This window comes from Juglans regia, chromosome 5, assembly GCF_001411555.2.
Source record: "Juglans regia cultivar Chandler chromosome 5, Walnut 2.0, whole genome shotgun sequence".
Lineage (NCBI taxonomy): Eukaryota > Viridiplantae > Streptophyta > Magnoliopsida > Fagales > Juglandaceae > Juglans > Juglans regia.
Genome location: NC_049905.1, coordinates 2,042,914 through 2,061,964, shown reverse-complemented (window position 1 = coordinate 2,061,964; position 19,051 = coordinate 2,042,914). Strand labels below are relative to the sequence as shown.

General features: G+C 37.2%; 2 protein-coding genes across 2 annotated transcripts; one reads left to right on the top strand and one right to left on the bottom strand.

Annotated features, from left to right (window-relative positions):
* The first annotated feature begins 745 nt into the window (after nucleotides 1-745).
* LOC108990172 (protein ARABIDILLO 1-like) lies at nucleotides 746-16,903 on the top strand. Its single transcript, XM_018964058.2, has 13 exons — nucleotides 746-1,253; nucleotides 1,405-2,925; nucleotides 3,158-3,316; nucleotides 3,399-3,479; nucleotides 3,621-3,752; nucleotides 5,946-6,073; nucleotides 6,711-6,798; nucleotides 12,672-12,766; nucleotides 14,351-14,414; nucleotides 14,527-14,702; nucleotides 15,404-15,625; nucleotides 16,145-16,229; nucleotides 16,347-16,903. The coding sequence occupies exons 2-13, from the start codon at nucleotides 1,582-1,584 to the stop codon at nucleotides 16,521-16,523; spliced, it is 2,751 nt and encodes a 916-aa protein (XP_018819603.1). The 5' UTR covers nucleotides 746-1,253; nucleotides 1,405-1,581; the 3' UTR covers nucleotides 16,524-16,903.
* A 658-nt stretch (nucleotides 16,904-17,561) lies between these two features.
* LOC108987772 lies at nucleotides 17,562-18,792 on the bottom strand. Its single transcript, XM_018960784.2, has 4 exons — nucleotides 18,726-18,792; nucleotides 18,266-18,383; nucleotides 18,024-18,084; nucleotides 17,562-17,949 (listed from the first exon to the last, which is right to left on the bottom strand). Exons 1-4 carry the CDS (start codon nucleotides 18,775-18,777, stop codon nucleotides 17,665-17,667), a joined length of 516 nt encoding a protein of 171 aa, XP_018816329.1. The 5' UTR covers nucleotides 18,778-18,792; the 3' UTR covers nucleotides 17,562-17,664.
* Nucleotides 18,793-19,051: the final 259 nt, after the last annotated feature.

The following is a 19,051-nucleotide window of genomic DNA, read 5'->3' as shown; positions in this document are numbered from 1 at the left end:
GGCCAAATAGCATTATTATTTTTTTAAATTACAATAACCAAGACTTGAAGACTAGTACGTGGACTTTAAAGTTTAAAGATACGTGCCAATTTGATATAATTCATTAGTATTCTCATATTCAATAATTCACATGTTAATGTCATGCAAAAATACAATTTAAGCATATAAATGGTGTTACAAGATTGAAGAAAACAAATTCTTAAGTCTTTTCTATCGATAGTGATAATTGCTGTGGGGTGTGGTAAGGGGAAAGAAAATTTACATCCTATATTAAAAGAAAATAGAAATGTGAGGGCTTGCTTCTAGTACATAATGAAGAATGGATCATTTTATTTTTGTTGGAGACTAATTTGAATAAAGTTCATCAAAATGAATATTATTAAAGGTTAGAATATTTTTTTTTTAGCTTAAAAGTTACAACAAATTGGTTTATATAATCAAATCAGATTCCAAACCAACTTGAACTCTCACTTGAGTATACAATATTTGAACTCTCATACCAAATAAGTTGTCAAACCAATTAAGTTTGAGCTTTTTAATGCTCAGTTTCAATGAATTTGTATATAGTAAGCCATCCCATGATCTCCTCTCTTATTTTATATTCACATCATATATATATATATATATATATATACATATTTTTTTAGAGAACGTCATATATATATATATATATATATATATATATATATACACACACACCATATTACTGCCGACTTAGGTAGAAAAAAGAAAAATGAAAAAAAAGAGAGTTGAAAAGGAGTTTGGAGGCTCAAAATTGCTAAAAGACCATATATACAATCTTCAAATACCGTCAATATTGTACATCGGAGGTTAGAATGAATTGATAGTCCTTAGATGAGCTGTAGTTTCAAACCTCAATGCTGCAATTGTCTTCTCAATTCCGTTCTTCCCATATCCCCACCGATACAATCATCTTTCTCGGTGCACGACAACAGCGACGACGAGGACAACAACCAAGAAAGAACCAAAGGGGAGAGGAGTAGACACCTGCTTTGAGGGTTTGGCTTTGTTCTCCATCTGTCTTGATAGTTGATACCCATCTGAATTCTCTCCGAGCCTTCCTCAACTCTGTCTTCTTTCTCTCCCTCCCTCTCTCTCTTTCTATCCCTCTTTCATTCATTGAAGCTCCATTGGAACTTCTTCCATGTAATTCCATAAGAGGCATTTAATTGCTTCGACAAGCTTGAATATTTTAAGAGTTACCCACAAACCCACGCAACCGCAGCTCTCAGGTGGGAAAAGTAATCGTTGATTTTGCCTTATGTAATGATTTATGATTCCATAATTTTCCGGGGTATTGGATATGGCCTTGCATTCTAGTATACTATGAATCGTTAGTTTTCTAAATTATGTTTGCAATTTTGTGAATTGTCTGAGTTTCAGGGTATTTGAGGTGAAAGAGTATTGCTTTCTGGGTTGTTTGTATTCCTTAAGTGATTTTAGGACTTGGGTAGCTGAGGTTAATGGTATATACTTCTTGGTCTGTGTCCATGATTATATGATTTCGGCATTTGAGATTGAGCAGCATTGGCATCTGTGTCTTTGTGAATTGATTGAGACATGAGTCGTAGGGTGCGGCGGAAGCTGGCGAGGAAGGGGAAGGTTGTTTCACCAACTTATACTGAAACAGAGGACGAAGTTTTGGGTTTGAAGCGAGAAGGGGATGTAGATTGGACTAGCTTGCCTGATGACACAGTGATTCAGCTGTTTTCATGTCTGAATTATCGTGACCGGGCAAGCTTATCATCAACCTGTAGGACATGGATGTTTCTAGGAATTTCTCCTTGTTTGTGGAACTCTTTGGATCTGCGTGCACACAAATGCGATGCTGCCATGGCGTCTTCACTTTCTCCCAGATGCATAAATCTTCAGAAGCTTAGGTTTCGTGGTGCAGAGTCTGCTGATGCGGTAATTCATCTTCAAGCTAGGAATCTACGTGAAATAAGTGGTGACTATTGCAGGAAAATAACTGATGCTACTCTTTCTGTGATTGTGGCCCGACATGCGGCACTTGAAAGCCTCCAGCTTGGGCCAGATTTCTGTGAAAGGATCAGTAGCGATGCTGTAAAAGCAATAGCTTTTTGTTGTCCTAAGTTGAAAAAACTTCGACTCTCAGGAATTAGGGATGTTCATGGTGATGCCATTAATGCCTTGGCAAAGCATTGTCAAAATTTGACTGATGTTGGGTTCATTGACTGTCTCAATGTAGATGAGATGGCTTTGGGAAATGTAGAGTCAGTTCGTTTCCTGTCAGTTTCTGGGACCTCAAATATGAAGTGGGGTGTGGTTTCTGATTTCTGGCATAAGTTGCCTAACTTGGCTGGGTTAGATGTTTCAAGAACTGACATTGGTCCAAATGCTGTTTCAAGATTGTTATCCTCATCGGGGAGCTTGAGGGTTTTGTGTGCCTTGAATTGTCCTGTTCTTGAAGAATCTGCTAGTTTTCCTATTAATAAAAATAAAGGTAAGTTGATACTTGCCCTTTTTACTGATATTTTCAAAGGAATAGATTTGTTATTTCTCGATGCTACAAACAAAGGGAAAAATGTGTTTTTGGATTGGAGGAATTTAAAGAATAAGGACAAAAACTTGGATGAAATCATGATTTGGGTTGAGTGGATCCTTTCCCATACACTTTTGCGCATTGCTGAGAGCAATCAACAGGGTTTGGATAATTTCTGGCTCAAGCAGGGTGCAGCACTGCTTCTCAGTTTAATGCAGAGTTCACAAGAGGATGTTCAAGAAAGGGCAGCTACAGGACTTGCAACGTTTGTTGTCATTGACGATGAAAGTGCCAATGTAGATCGTGGACGGGCTGAAGCAGTTATGCGAGATGGAGGCATACGCCTCCTTCTGGACCTAGCAAAATCATGGCGGGAAGGTCTTCAATCAGAGGCTGCAAAGGTAAATTTATTGATGCAATTATGAGCCATCTGCTTTTTAATGAGTTTAAATTAGTTCTGATCTAAATAGATAGATTGGGTAGATTCTAATGATATGCCCTGGATACAATGCGTGTCATGCATTCATAATATACGGAGATTATCATCACGATTTTAGTATAGTTTGAGCACATAGGTTTAATTGTGGGATTTGGTTAATTATTTTCCTTCCTTCCTCAATATTTTTACCATAGGCTATAGCAAACTTGTCTGTGAATACCAATGTTGCAAAAGCTGTTGCTGAAGAAGGAGGAATCAATATTCTTGCTGGTTTGGCAAGATCTATGAATAGGCTGGTTGCTGAAGAAGCTGCTGGAGGATTGTGGAATCTTTCTGTCGGAGAAGAGCACAAGGTTTGATGTTTTGGAACTTATTCTCTTGGTAAGGGATATACTATTAATTTCTAATGCTGAGTATGTGAGGATTCCCGGTTAGGGTGCCATCGCTGAAGCTGGAGGAGTAAAGGCCTTAGTTGATCTTATATTCAAATGGTCCACTGGTGGAGACGGAGTCCTGGTATGTTTCTGTATTGTCATGCATTCTTTTTTCTTAGGCTCAAGTCTTTTATGTCATTCTTGATTTTCACTTGCATATAGTTAGAAGTTGCTGTTGCACCTTAATTCAGTAGTGGCTTTGTTCACTTTTATGTGTTTTCAGGAACGTGCAGCTGGTGCATTAGCAAATTTGGCAGCCGATGACAAGTGTAGCACGGAGGTTGCAGTGGCAGGCGGTGTACATGCTTTGGTCATGCTTGCTCGTAATTGTAAATTTGAGGGAGTGCAAGAGCAGGTACTTATCATTGTTGGTATTAAGCATCCCAAACAAGCATATTGACATTTCCATTAGCTTGTCTAGTATATGTAACTTGTAAATTGATTCAAGGTGGCATGCTTTCAAGATATCTATGGGCTTGTTATCAAATATTAGCATATGAAATTTGGTAGCCTTTGAACATTGATTTTCGGCATAATAGATTAGTTTAATTTTCAATTTTGGTTGTAGAATGATTAGGATAGCATTTTTGTTGGATGCATTGAGTTTATTTTGTTCTTTACTTGAGATGATAACTTATCAACTCTCTATGATATTGTTCTGAATGGTTGGAGTCTTTAGAAAAGAAATAGGCCTTCGTTTATGGTCAGGATTCATGATTATGGTGGATCTTGGTTTATGAATCTCGCTCCATAGTCTCATAATTTCTTGAAGTGACTGGTCTCCTCTTACATATGAAGAATGTGCCACATGTTTTGTTATGGTGCTTGAATGTTCGGTCTAAGGTTCATGTGCATTTCTATGTCAAAATGTCAATGTATGGTATGCATTTATGCTGGGCACGGTTACAAATGATGCAATATGTAGGTTTCTTTTGATTGTTTTTTTCCCAATATCTAATATATGCTGTTGTCTTACTTTCTCCACTTCTGTTTTGAAATCCATCTTCTTCTTCTTCTTCTTCTTTTTTTTTTTTTTTTTGATAAGTAAGAAATTTATTGAAACCATGTAATTAGGCATAACCCAAGTACACAGGAAGTATACAAGAGAAAACACTTAATTACAAACTAAAGCTGAAAAAAAGCATGAAAGTCTTTGGGACTAAACCCATCCATTACAAGAACAGAAGCCCAAAACAACAAAGAATGAAAAAAGAAAGCCCTAATCCCATCCACCGAGCGTTCTCTATTGTCGAAACAGCAACCATTCCTCTCATACCAAATACACCACATAAGGTAATGAGGAACCATCTTCCAAACAGCCGCTATTTGAAGATTTCCTTGAATCCCTCTCCAACAGCCCAAAAGATTCACTACACCCTTAGGCATCACCCAAGCAATGCCAAGCTTGGCAAAGACTTCATCCCACAAAGCCCTCGACACTTCACAATGATGAAGAAGATGATCTGCCGATTCTCCACACCTTTTGCACATAAAGAACCAATTTATTACTACGATACCGCGCTTTCTCAGCTTATCAATAGTAAGGATTTTCCCATGAGAAGCCAACCACCCAAAGAATCGGACCTTTAGAGGCACTTTGCATCTCCAAATATTTTTCCAAGGGAAAAAATCCGTAGAAGGATGTGACACCAAAACCTTGTACAAAGATCTAACCGAAAATTTCTTATTACCAAGCTGATTCCATATTAATCTATCCTCCCCTCCAGCTTATAAGTTTAGAGCATAGAGCAAGCTGTAGAAATCAGTGATGGCCCCCACCTCCCAATCACGAGCATCTATAATAAAACTTACTGACCACTGAATAAAACCAGCAGTGCTGTCCATGCAATCAGCCACAGAAGCGCCTTTATCCAAAGTGATTCTAAAGAGGGAAGGGAAAGCAATTTTCAAGACCATGTCTCCACACCATAAATCATGCCAAAAACTGATCCGGTTACACCCCTACCCACTTCAAATCTGAAATTCTTGGAGAACTCCCCAATCCATTATGAATGAATTTCCATAACCCCACTCCATATGCCCCTCTAACTTCATTTGAGCACCAACCTCCCCAAATACTCCCATATTTGGCATCAATAACAATCCTCCAAAGATTATCCCCGTCTTGATGATACTGCCACAACCATTTCCCTAAGAGTGCCTTACTGAAGTTTTCAGCTTTCCAATCCCCAAACCTCCCAAGTAAAAGAGAACAAATCTTATCCCACTTGAGCAAGTGAAATCCATCTTCTTTAGGGGTGACTACCTTATTATACATATGTACTTTCTTTTAGGACTTGGTTATTGACTTATGATTTGCTTTGCTCAAATGGTGTGATGATAACATTTTTAACGTTTCCAATCATTGTGGTTCTGATTTCATATTTCAAATGGTTATGCAATATTTTCTGGCACAATGTTTGTCCTACAGTGTGTTCCTGTTGCTCCCCCCCCCCCCCTCCCGGGGGGAAAAACACCCACCCATCCCCATTTGTCTCTGCTTGTGCCTTTGTGCAACTTTGTTAAGTATACTCCTTGTAAATAACAGGCTGCTCGTGCCTTGGCTAATTTGGCTGCTCATGGAGATAGCAACAGTAACAATGCTGCCATTGGACAAGAGGCAGGTGCTCTTGAAGCACTTGTTCAGCTCACACGTTCTCCTTATGAAGGTGTCAGGTAATTTACAATTTCTTCTGCATCTGTATCTCTCATTTAATCTCCCATTAATTCATGGCTTCTAACCTATGTAATGTTGTCATTTTAATTAGCCTTCTGAGTATTTTCATTCTTTCGGACGAGTGCACTTTTTTCTGAGCACTGAATGCCAGCCCCCCTCCTTCCTCTGGTGGAGCACCCCCAAAGGAAAAGGGGAAATGAAGTACAATCTGAAACTGCTAAATGTTATATTCTAAATATGGAAATAATTTCTAACACAAACGGAACCTTATTGTTAAAGATGAGTATGGTTTGTCTTGGGCCCCGACTATCAAATTTGTGTCTTTGAAAATTTATGGTTTGATTTTAGGGCTCTCATTGACTTTGGGACTGTGAGGAGGAGAAGGATTATATATATACATTTATGGTAAGGAAAAGGGCCCCCTCCCCCCAAAAGGAATGTTGGGTTTCATGACTGTTTAAACAACATTGGTCGTTGTAAGTACACAAGTTCCAATTTGTCTATCCATGAGATAATAATATTCCCTTATTGGTTTTGTATGACAATGACTGCTTTTTATACCATTATATCAACTTATTTGCTATGTATTGTTTCCTTATTACTTTAATCTGATCACTTTGCCTACCGGTCAAATAGGCAAGAAGCAGCTGGTGCATTGTGGAATTTATCATTTGATGACAGAAATCGAGAAGCGATTGCAGCAGCTGGCGGCGTTGAGGCCTTGGTATGGTATTTGCCTTGCTAAGTCCTAATCGTTGTAGTTGTCATAATCATACTTGGTCTTTTGCATAACTTCCTATGATAAGAAGTGCTTCAAGAGGAAGTACTCGATGCAAAATGCTATAAACGAGGAGAGTTTTTTTATGCCTATTTAGAATGTGCTTCTTTATTAAAGTGCTGCCAGTTACCAATCAAAAAAAAAAAAAAATTAACTAGTGCTGCCAGTAGCAATGGGGAAAAAGTTGAAGCCCTTCACCTGAAAAAATTGTCTCTAATTGACTAATGAAATTGTTTCCTTTTAACTAGAAGTAGAATTTCTGTGAGAATAGAGCATAATAAAAGGTCCATGATCTACAGGTTCCAGTTTGCTGAAGTTGAAATTTAAGAAGTTAGGAATTGTTGGGTGTACTCCTTTTGAACTTCAATAGAAAGTTGCTTTGCATGGGAATACATTGTTTCTCCTGTTTAAAAAGTAGCAGCCAAATTGAAGCTATATTTAAGTAGTATATTGTTATTTTTAGTGAGTTACTCAGCAGCCTTGTATCACACACTTGTTGAGAGAAAAAAATAAAAATAAAATAAATAAAATAAAAGCTGGTGTGTGGTGTAGGGCTGCTGAATAGAATTTTCTTTAATGAGGGGGCTCAGCCTTAAACTCTAAGCATGTATAATCGTACACCAATATGCTTACTTTGGCGGATGGGCTGGAAAATTATTTTCATGCAATTTTTTTATTTCAGTCCCTTTATAAACACCATTTTATCTCCTGAATTTTGTTAAAGGATTAGTGATTAGTTTCATTTCATTAAATGCTTCAATCATCTACAACTCTTCTCTTGAACCCCTATTATAGTCTGATGAAATCAAGAAAATATCTTGAATTTGATAAATACATTTTATGAATCGAGCATTTCCCATTCGCAAAGGCATCATTATATTTGCATAATAGGCACTAAACTGAAAAGTATTTCTAGAAGATTAATTCAAAACATTTGGAGTTGCACTTATGCGGATTTGGTTTATCTAGCTTTGAATGGGGCTTTGGTAGGGGTGCAAATGGTCCGGTCCGGTCCGGTCCAGCAATGGACCGAATATTTTCGGTCCATCATTTTTCCGGACTGGACCAAACACCCAAAGGGACCGGATCGGACCGGACCGGTCCAGTCGGTCCTGCCTAATTTTTTTTATTTTTTTAAATAATTAATAAATAAAAATTTATTTAAAATACTAAATTAAATTAAGTGACTTACTAATGTGGATTATGTAACAAACTCAATAAAAAAATATTTTATATGGTCAATGGTAATAATTAGATGAAAATTATATTATTAATTTATATAATTACTATATAATTAACTAATTGATATTATATATTAGTTAATTCATAGAATATTAACAAGTGTTAATAACATATTTAAAATTTTATATTGTTAATAGTGATAGGTTAGATAAAGATATATATAAAATATTGTTAATTTATAGAATATTAACAAGTATTAATAATATATTTAAAATTTTATATTGTTAATTGTACAATTATTATATATAAAATATTTTTTTTTTTATTTTTCATTCTGTCCGGTCCAGTCCCAAAAAATCCTGGACCGTGGACCGGACCGAAACTTTTCGGTCCTCTAAAATGTGGACCAAACCAGACCGGTCTAAGTCTCGACCGGACCATTTATCACCCCTAGGCTTTGGGTGGAATCCTAATGATGTGGGATAAAAGAGTTATTGAGAAAATTGAGGAGTTTGTGAGGGAGTATACAGTGGCTTGCTCTTTTAAGAGCGTGACAGATAATTTTGTGCGGGTTTTTCTGGTTTATACGGTCCAAATGTAAACAACGATAGATGTTTCCTATAGGAGGAACTTGCTGGGTTACATAGCTGGTGGGAGCTTCCTTGGTGTATAGGAGAGGATTTTAATGTAATCAGATTTCCTAGTGAACGATCGGGAGAAAGTAGGCTGCGCCCAGCAATGACAGAGTTCTCAGATTGTATCTTTGATTTAAACTTGCTGGATATTTCTCTACTAGGGGGTTCATTCACTTGATCGAATAATCAGACATGGTCACGACTAAACAGATTCCTAATTTCACCGGAGTGGGAGGTGCACTATCCAAAAGTGTGCCAGAAGAGGCTACCACGTCTTTGCTCGGACCATTTTCCTATATTGTTGGATTGTGGTGGCATTCGAAGCGGGCGTCAATACTTTAAGTTTGAAAACATGTGATTGAAAAGTGAAGGCTTTGTGGATAAGATTAGGCAATGGTGGTCTTCTTATCAGTTCCATGGTAACCCCTCATACATTCTAGCTTGTAAGTTAAAAGCTTTGAAAAATGATCTTAAGCTTTGGAATTCACAATCCTTTGGAGATATTGGGGAGCAAAAAAATTCATGGTGGAGTTACAATAGTTTGAATAGATATTGGAGGCTAGAGCCCTTTTACCGGATGAGCTATTGCGCAAGTCAGAGTTGGTTGCAGAATTAGAAAGAATACTATCCCTAGAGGAGATTTCTTGGCATCAAAAGTCGAGAGCTTTGTGGCTAAAAGAAGGGGACCGGAGTACTAAGTTCTTCCATAGAGTTGCTAACTCTTGTAGAAGAATTAATACCATTGAAATGCTGAACATTAATGGTATGGTATGTAAGGAGGCCTCTTTGATTCGTGACCATGTGGTAGATTTTTATGAACAACTGTTAACAGAACGTGCGGGATGGAGGCCAAAGCTGGATGGTCTTGTTTTTTATACTATTGCTCCTCAGGAAGTCTCTTGGTTGGAGAGGCTTTTTGAGGAGGAGGAAGTGTATGATGTAGTTAGACGCATGAGTAAAGATAAAGCTCTAGGCCTAGATGGTTTCTCGATGGGTTTCTTCCAATCTTGCTAGGAGGTGGTGAAAGTAGACATTATGAAGGTGTTTCAGGAAGTATCCTTGGTTGGAAAGTTTGAGAAAAGCCTAAATGCTACTTTTATCACGTTGTTTTCAAAGAAGACTGGAGCGGTGGAGGTTAAGGATTTTCAACCCATTAGGCTTGTGAATTGGGTGTATAAAATTATATCCAAGGTTCTTGCTAACAGACTAGGTGCGGTTTTGGGCAAGATCATTTCGAAACCACAAAATGCGTTTGTTAAGGGGCGACAAATTTTGGATTCAGTCCTTATAGTGAACGAGGGCCTGAATAGCAGATTAAAGGCTGCCTCCACATGTATTATTTGCAAGTTAGATATGGAGAAGGCATACGACCATGTCTATTGGGATTTCCTCTTGTATTTGTTGGGGAGATGTGGTTTTGGGCCTAGGTGGCATTAGTGGATTAGTTGGTGCATTTCTACAGTTAGATTCTCAATATTGATTAATGGTTGCCCTACCAGTTTCTTCAACAGCTCTCGAGGTCTAAGGCAATAAGATCCTTTGTTCCCACTTCTCTTTGTTATCATTATGGAGGCTTTGAGTAGGATGACATCAACGGCGGTTACGCATGGGCTTGTGACTGGATTTCCGATTGGTGACCCCAATAGGGGTATTATTACTTTGTCTCATTTACTTTTTGCAGATGATACACTCATATTCTGTGAGGCAGATCAAAACCAGTTGAGGGCATTGAAGGCTTTGTTACTATGCTTTGAAGCAGCGTCAGGCTTAAAAGTGGATTTTGACAAGTCAGAGTTAGTGCCAGTGGGGAACGTGAGTAATTCTAGACAACTAGCTAGTATTCTTGGGTGCAAGGTAGCCTCTCTTCCTATTACTTATTCGGGATTGCCGTTGGGGGTTGCAGCAAGGGCCTCATCCATATGGGACTCAGTCATAGAGAAGATAGGAAGGAAATTGGCAGGGTGGAAAATATTGTATTTGTTGAAAGGTGGCCGTTTGACTCTTATCAAGAGTACCCTTGCTAACTTACCTACCTATTTTCTATCTTTGTTTTAATTGTCTGCCATGGTAGTGGCTCGGATTTATAAGTTGTACCGTGATTTCCTATGGGGTGGGATAGGGGACGAATTCAAATTTCATCTGGTCAGCTGGGATAAGGTGTGTACATCACTCTCATCTGGGGGTTTGGGTATAAAAAATCTGTAAATTTTCAATCGGGCCCTACTTGGGAAGTAGTTATGGAGATACAATAACAAGATAGAAGCCTTATGGAAGCTAGTGATTGACTGTAAATATGGAAGCATGTGGTGTCTGAAGAGGTGTACAGGGCTAGAGGTGTGGGAGTTTGGAAACACATTAGGAAGGGGTGGGGGGAGTTTAGTAGCCATACTAAATTGGTGTTGGGAAGGGGTTCTCGCATTAAGTTTTGGAAGGACATATGGTGTGGGAATGAGGCCCTAAAGGATACATTTTCAGCTATTTTTCAGTTGGCATGCAATCAGGAAGCTTCGATAGAGGGCCTTATGCTTCTAACAGGGGACCGAGTGCAGTGGAACGTCACATTTAGTAAAACTGGGAAGTGGACATCTTTGAAGCTTTTTTCAGCTTTCTTTATTTTGTGAAGCCGAATAGTCAGCAAGTCGATAGGTTGCGGTGGACTCCCACGGGTAAGGGCATTTTCTCAGTTCGATCATTTTATAAGTCCATTTCCCAAGTTGCCAACACCCCATTCCAATGGAGGAGAATCTGGAGAAATAAGGCGCCTCCGAAAGCAATTTTCTTTACTTGGACAGCAGTTTTGGGGAAGATTTTGACTGCCGACAATCTGAGGAAGCGGCGATTAGTTATGCTAGACTGGTGTTGCATGTGCAAGAGATCTAGCGAGATAGTGGAACACCTTTTGCTACATTGCGAGACTACTAGAGCCTTGTGGGTTGAAGTCTTCAGTTGGATAGAGTTAGCCTTTGTTATGCCTGCAATGGTGGTAGATCTATTGGTCAGCTGGACAATTCCGAGAGGAGCGCAATAAATCAAGGCGGTGTGGAATATGATCCCGATCTGTATTATGTGGTGTATATGTCAAGAGCGCAACGATTGGACTTTCGAAAACAAAGAGCCTTCTCTGGAGGAACTTAGAATGCTATTTTTCCGTACTTTATTTCTATGGGCCATTGCTTTAGATTTTAATGGCTTGAATTTTCATGACTTTCTAGTTTCCCTTACGTCGACCTAGATAGGTTTTATCTCTTGTATACCATCTTGTGTACTTGGGCTTTGCCTATCTTTATGAATATATCTTTGATTACTTATCAAAAAAAATAATAGGCACTCTTTTGTGGCCTGCTTACAAAATCATTAGATATAATAATGGGAAACCGGAAAACCCATCTAATATATAAATTTTATAGCGAGTATTTGTTTTATATTTTGTTAGTGCCCTTTTTCATAAATCATTAAAATTTATGTCTAAAGTATATTTTTTGTTCGATAAGATTTTTTTATTACTCTAATTGAAAGCTTCAATTTCATTATCCTTTTAATTCTATAACCAATTTATTCTTTACCATATTCACACGCATCAAATACACATTGAAGAACACACGCACACCTGCATGCACATATGAACCCATCACCCTTTTAATTAATATGCTTTCTTGATAAGGACCTGATAATTCATATGCTTCTTTCAAGTTGTGAGAAATATTGATTTCATGTTGAAGATCTCTTTTACCTATATAATGTTTGGAAACAATTCTTTGTACTTGGGCTATGCCTAATTACATTGTTTATTAAACTTCTTTTTACCTATCAAAAAAAATGTTTGGGAACAATTTGATTGAATGCTTTGCTAGACAGTCTGGCAGCTATGCTGTAATGGTTATAGCCTGCTCATGCCTTGGTTAATTTTTTTGAATTTAAATCATCAAATTTGCAAAATGGTTGCTAGCCATTGTCTTGTATAAAGTCTTACTTGACCTTGAAGTTTTGTCCTTGGTAATTTAGGTTGCTCTTGCACAATCATGTTCAAATGCCTCCCCGGGTCTTCAGGAGAGGGCTGCTGGTGCTCTCTGGGGTTTGTCTGTGTCAGAAGCCAATAGGTATGTGCTTGAGTTCAGAGATTTTTCCTATAATTGTTCTCATTTGTTTCATACATATATAATTCCCATACAATCTGTGGATGCATCTCGCAATTACGTATAATTTCTTGCCTGACTATCTACAATCTATCAGGGAGGTAGAGCCTCAAAACTGCAGAGGAAAGATTTTTAACCAACGTGAAAAGTCTTGTTTGCAATAGCCTTGCTGTGGAATTTATGTACCGACACACAAGTTTATATGTCTGAAACAAATTAAAAAAACTGATCCTGCCCAGTGTCTGAATCTCTTTTCTTTCCCTCCTTTCTGGCTTGAAGAGAAGCGATATGCCTTTCTTGAATGAACTTTAACTGTTATGAAGATTTTCTTCATATCTCATTACCTCTGCTAGAAAATTTGATGCAACCTGCAGCTGTCAGTGGTTTAGATACAAGTGAATCACACTATTTAATTGGATTAAAGGTGGTAGAGCTTTGATAGTGTGTTCAAATTCTTATATCAATCCAGCTTGGATATTGTATATCATATATTTATGTGGCAAGTAATCAAAAAAATGTTTTGCTTGTTTTTCATTGTGTCCAAGAATGTGTTTACAATACTAATGAAAGACAGTGGCAGATCCTTATATTAGGAAAAATATATATATTTTAAAACCAAATTCGGCCTGCAATTGGAATCATAGTTAACAGCATCTATATTGCCAATTCTGTATCGTGTGTGATCTCTTAATGGCCCTATGTAGACATAACTGGATTGGAAACTAGGTATGCACAAACTGCATTGTAGTTTATCATTCAGACAGTTTTTTTCTGATTCATTGCATGAATTTCCTTGGTTGTGCATATCATAGCTTGTATATGGAAAGCACATCAAGTCACAGCTCATGGAGTTTTTATTTTTATTTTTATGCATTGGGCTCTGATTTTTAAGCCGGCAATACTGACTGAAAGGTTAGGTTGGTATGGAGTAGTGTTAATGTATGGGCTTATGCTGAGAAAGTTAAAGATGATTCTCTTCTTTTTGTTTATTTGTTCCAATCCCACGGGCAGCTTTTCAATAAGGGATTGCTGTGTAATCTGTGTGGGGCTAGTGGAGTAATTGGCATCTGAATAAATAACAAGTCTCTGTGGTATTATAAGTGGTTTTACTTATAAAAAAAGAGTATTATAAGCGGTTCATAGGCTTTGTTAATTTAGTAATTTTAGTCATTGAGGCTTGCATGTTGAGTGGTCACTTGATCTCGGCTTTCTTTATTAATGACATACTCTTGTCATTTTTATTTTCACTTTTGAATTATTTTCTACGGTGTTCTCCGTTTGAATTATTTTCGTATTTTCCATTGGCAGGATGCTATTTACTGTGCCTAGATATCCAAAACGATTCACTTTTTTCTCTAATATACAAATAAGATGATGCTGCTTATGAAAACTTCTGTTATACTCCTCTCACCAATGTTATATTGTTGGGCATATTTTGGTACTCATATGCAGAGTAATCCTGAATTCCTTTTAGTTTAGGAGGATATTTATTCTTCATTCTATGCCACATTGATACTAATGCCCCATATCTTCTTTGGTCTTTGTTAGTGTTGCCATTGGACGTGAAGGAGGTGTAACACCTCTAATTGCATTGGCACGCTCTGAAGCTGAGGCAAGCATTTCCTCTTCTTAATAATCCATGTCCCTGCAAAAATTTTATTTTTAACCTCTTCTTTAAGAACTAGAATGGCATAAATTTGGCTTAATTGATATTTTCCTTCCAGGATGTCCATGAAACAGCTGCAGGAGCTCTGTGGAACCTTGCTTTTAATCCTGGTAATGCACTCCATATAGTGGAAGAAGGGGGAGTTCCTGCCTTAGTTCATCTTTGTTCTTCATCAGTATCAAAAATGGCACGCTTCATGGCTGCATTAGCATTGGCCTACATGTTTGATGGGAGGTATCACTTTTTCTCTGTGACGTAGAGATATAACATGTTTTCATATTACTCATCCTTTCTTTGTCTGGTTCACACGTCTGATGTTTTGTTTCTATATTTAGTTGTGTCCTCTTCTTTTTGGGTTTTTTACTTCTTCTTTTTTTCTCTATTCATAAGGTATCCTTTGTGTATTATGGTCTATGGCCTGATTAGAAATAAGCTTTGGCTACAGAAATGGAATTACCAATATAAGGCTAATTTACACCACCAATGCAGATAAGACTACCATGGATGTTTTGGGACCAATTCATTTGTGTTTTTGGCCTTCTGTATCATTGTTATATCTTTTCATTTGCTTTTTGGATGGATATTGGAGAACAAAAGGTGTGGACAGAAACTAAACTAATTGTTAATCTTTATATTATGTATAGAAGAAGCCCAGGCTCTTGGAGTATTGTGGCATTAATCGGGAAATTTTCTTTTGGACTGGGAGAACCATGAGACACTGTTACTTCATATAATAGTTGATCAAATTATATGAAATCTTATGTTATTAGAATTAGACAATTCTCCTACAACTAACAATTTAAAAACCTATCGTAATTCCCCTAAAAACGAGGCACTCTTTGCTAAAATATTTTGTTGTATAATCTTCGTGTGAGTTATCTGCACTTGTTTTGGAAATTTGCTTATGTATACAACTTCTGTTGTACTTTCTGCAGAATGGATGAATTTGCTTTGATAGGGACTTCCTCAGAAAGTAGTTCGAAGAGTGTGAGTTTAGATGGGGCTAGAAGGATGGCTTTGAAACACATTGAAGCCTTTGTCCTCACATTTTCCGATCCGCAAGCATTTGCTGCTGCTGCTGCGTCATCAGCCCCTGCAGCACTGTCACAAGTGACCGAAGGAGCTCGTATTCAAGAAGCAGGGCATCTGAGATGCAGGTTTACCTTCATGGCTACGCATATACTTTTTATGAATATAACTCTGACCCGATTCATTGTGCTCTTAACATTTTCTCATACCTGCAGCCATTTTCTTTTGACCTTTTCTTGAAATTGTTATTCATTAATGAAATGCATCTTTTTCATTTTGTTCAGATAAAATAAAATCGATTCATTTTCTTCAGATAAAATAAAATCGATTAGTTATTGTTCTCCATGCTGCAATAATTATTTTTCAGTATCTTTTAGGGAACTATGAGTAAGATAATTGAAAATACTACATTATTTTAGAGATTGACCCTTAATTTCTTTAGTGTGTAGGTCCTTCGTATTTCTTTTTGAAATCATTTTTAAAGATTTGACCCGTTGATGCTGGCATATGGACCATTTTGTTGATACTGCTGTGCGGAATCCCCCCCCCAAAAAAAAAAAACAACTGGCATATAGTTGTTCTTATTATTCAACTTTATATTTCTTCCTTTCTTTTTCTTATTTTTGGACAATTTTCATATTTCTTAGTGGGGCTGAAATTGGGAGATTTGTTGCCATGCTACGAAATCCATCATCTATACTCAAGGCATGTGCTGCATTTGCTCTTCTCCAGGTAATTGTATAATTTTAGACTCTCCCTCCCTCTCAATGTGTGTGGCTTATATAAATGTTCACATTCAACGCCTTTTGAATTGTTGGAAACTACATAGTTGTCATATTTTAATTGCAGTTTACCATTCCTGGCGGTCGGCATGCCATGCACCATGCAAGCCTTATGCAGAATGCAGGAGCTGCACGCATTCTGCGTGCTGCAGGTGCAGCAGCAACTGCCCCTCTTGAAGCCAAAATATTTGCCAGAATTGTACTTCGCAACCTCGAGCACCACCACATGGAACCATCGCTTTGAAGACTACTACAGCTGTCACAATCTGTCTGCTGCCAATTTCATAACAAGCTATGGAAGTTCCATTACTAGAAAGCAGGAAAGCAGCATAATGCAACATAAGAACACATTCTGCTCTCTAAGCTCTATGTGAAATTACCAATTGTCCCCTAGAACCATGTCTAATCTTTTTCCCCCTTTTCCCCCCATTCTTAGGATCAAGCTGGGTTTTTTAGGCTTCAGTAATATTTTCTCCTTTTTGTAACAAATCTTTACATGTTAAAGGTACTTTAGGTGGGGGGATTGATCCAAGAGTCATTTCCTTCTAATTTTTCTTTGATGTCCTAATTCGTTGTGACAAAACCATATATAAAAGCAGTTTGAGGCTTGTTGAGGCTTTTGCTCATTTGGCATATCAGTTTGGTGAAAATAAAGCCCCTTAATCTTGTTTCCATCACGTTTACATGTTTTTTTTTTTTTTTTTTTTTTTTTTTTGGTGTATCCTTCTCAAGATGACCCTACACCTTTGCCTGTATGTTTTTGCAAGATTTCGGTCATGCTTCCTCTCATAATTCCTTCAAGCTTTAAGCTTTGATCTCAGATTCTCAAAGGACTTTGGAAAAAGAAAGGAATAATCTTCAAACTCCGCACTCCACATTATTTTTAATTTTTATTATTTTTTTCTTTTATCAAATATATATCTACAACTTTAATAATAATTATTTTCTTAATCATTAAGTAAAATAAAAAACAAAAATAAAATAAAATACTTGAGCGGTAAAGTTGAACGAGCTAAACAGTGCATATTTTCTTTATCTTTTACCATTTTAGGAAAGGAAGGACAAGGTTTTGTAAAAATAAAAAGGGGAATGATTTATAGTGTGAAGTCCAGCATACTTTTATTGAAAAAAAAAGTATGAGAAATTTGAAATCTAAATTTAAAAATCAACTTTTTTATATCAAATCCTACTTTTTTTTAAAAATGAATATCCATTCTTAAATATCTAAATATCTAGCATCAGTGCTCAAATAAAAAAGAGAGAAAAGTCGGTGACCAAATCATCAATTAATGAGAGTTCTCCTTTTATTCATACAAGTGTAAATAAGAATAGGATTATCCATAATCACAAACACAATGTATTTTCTTTGGCGTATTATACACATTTCAGGATGATACGCCCATGAAAATCCTTTTGTAGAACTTGACAGCTACGAGAACCAACATCGTTGCCGAGGGAACAAAGACAACGTCAGGAATGGCCTTTATCATATTTAGCTGGCCCACACTCTCTCCGGCTCTCTTAGCTACCATGGCTCCTGGAGGTGCTACTATTCCAGCGATAATCATTGCGCCGTCTGGTTTGTTCTGATTGACGTACTTCATCATAAAATCGATGAACTCATCCTTCTTCTGATCTTTGGCTAATTTTGTCCATTTTGTAAAAATTTCCTGCTCATGGTGTGATATATATGTATATATAAGAATGAGAGCATACTATGAATGTGCAAGCAGTCTAAACTGACCTCTATATCCTTGCGTGATGGCACATCATAGTGCTTACTAGGCAATGCTGAGTTGAGAGAGCTGCATAAGATAAATTATAGAGGGTAATTAGCTTAATTCGAGCTGATGCAATATTTATTTCCGTTTGTTAATTCCCTTCTCCCAATGTTCTTTGTCTGTGCTACTTTTTCCTTTTCTCTCTTTTTTTTTTTCCCAGGATGATAATCAAGACAACAATGATTAATTATAGATATATACTTACTTGAAGATATCAAGAACTGCAATATGGAAGTCATCAAAGTTCTTGATATCTTTCTTAATGAACTGATCGTAGAGTGTCCCAGATATAAAATCCGACGCCTGTTTTGACTGGAACATTCCTACATTTATTTTATGCAAATTTGCAGCTCAGAAACATTATGGTGTTATAGAGAGAGAGAGAGAGAGAGAGAGAGAGAGAGAGAGAGCAGTAATGTCATTGATAATCGCATATTCGCATCAAGAAGGGTGCAGATTCTTCCATTTTATCTAATAAGATCGAGCTTATTTGCAACAGGACAACATCTATGGAACAAGAACATGAAAACGTGCGGAAACAAAAAGACAACATACAGCAATCATATATATCAAAACGAAAAGAAAATTGAATAGCAAAAGCAAAAGAAGTACGTTGATACAATTCATTCATAAAATTACATGAAATGAGAAATGAGATGACAAACCTTTTCCCATAAAACTCGAAGCTACACCCATTTTTTGTGAAGATGTAATCATGTCGAACAATGATGCGTGTATCTATATATGAGAGAGAGAGAGAGAGAGAGAGGGGAAGGTATAAACAGCAGGGATGGCTTGTCAGTATGCTTAATCAGTTCAAGCAAGGTATTTTTTATGTTTTGATCTCTTTTCCCTTGTAAAATAGGATTCTTGGCTTGGAACTAGCCTGTTCCTTGAAGGAGCAGCTCGTGGGTTTGGGGTCCTAGGCATCCTACCTTGTATTTTCTATGGTTTTCGCCCATTTTTCTTACCATGCTTCCATACATCTTGC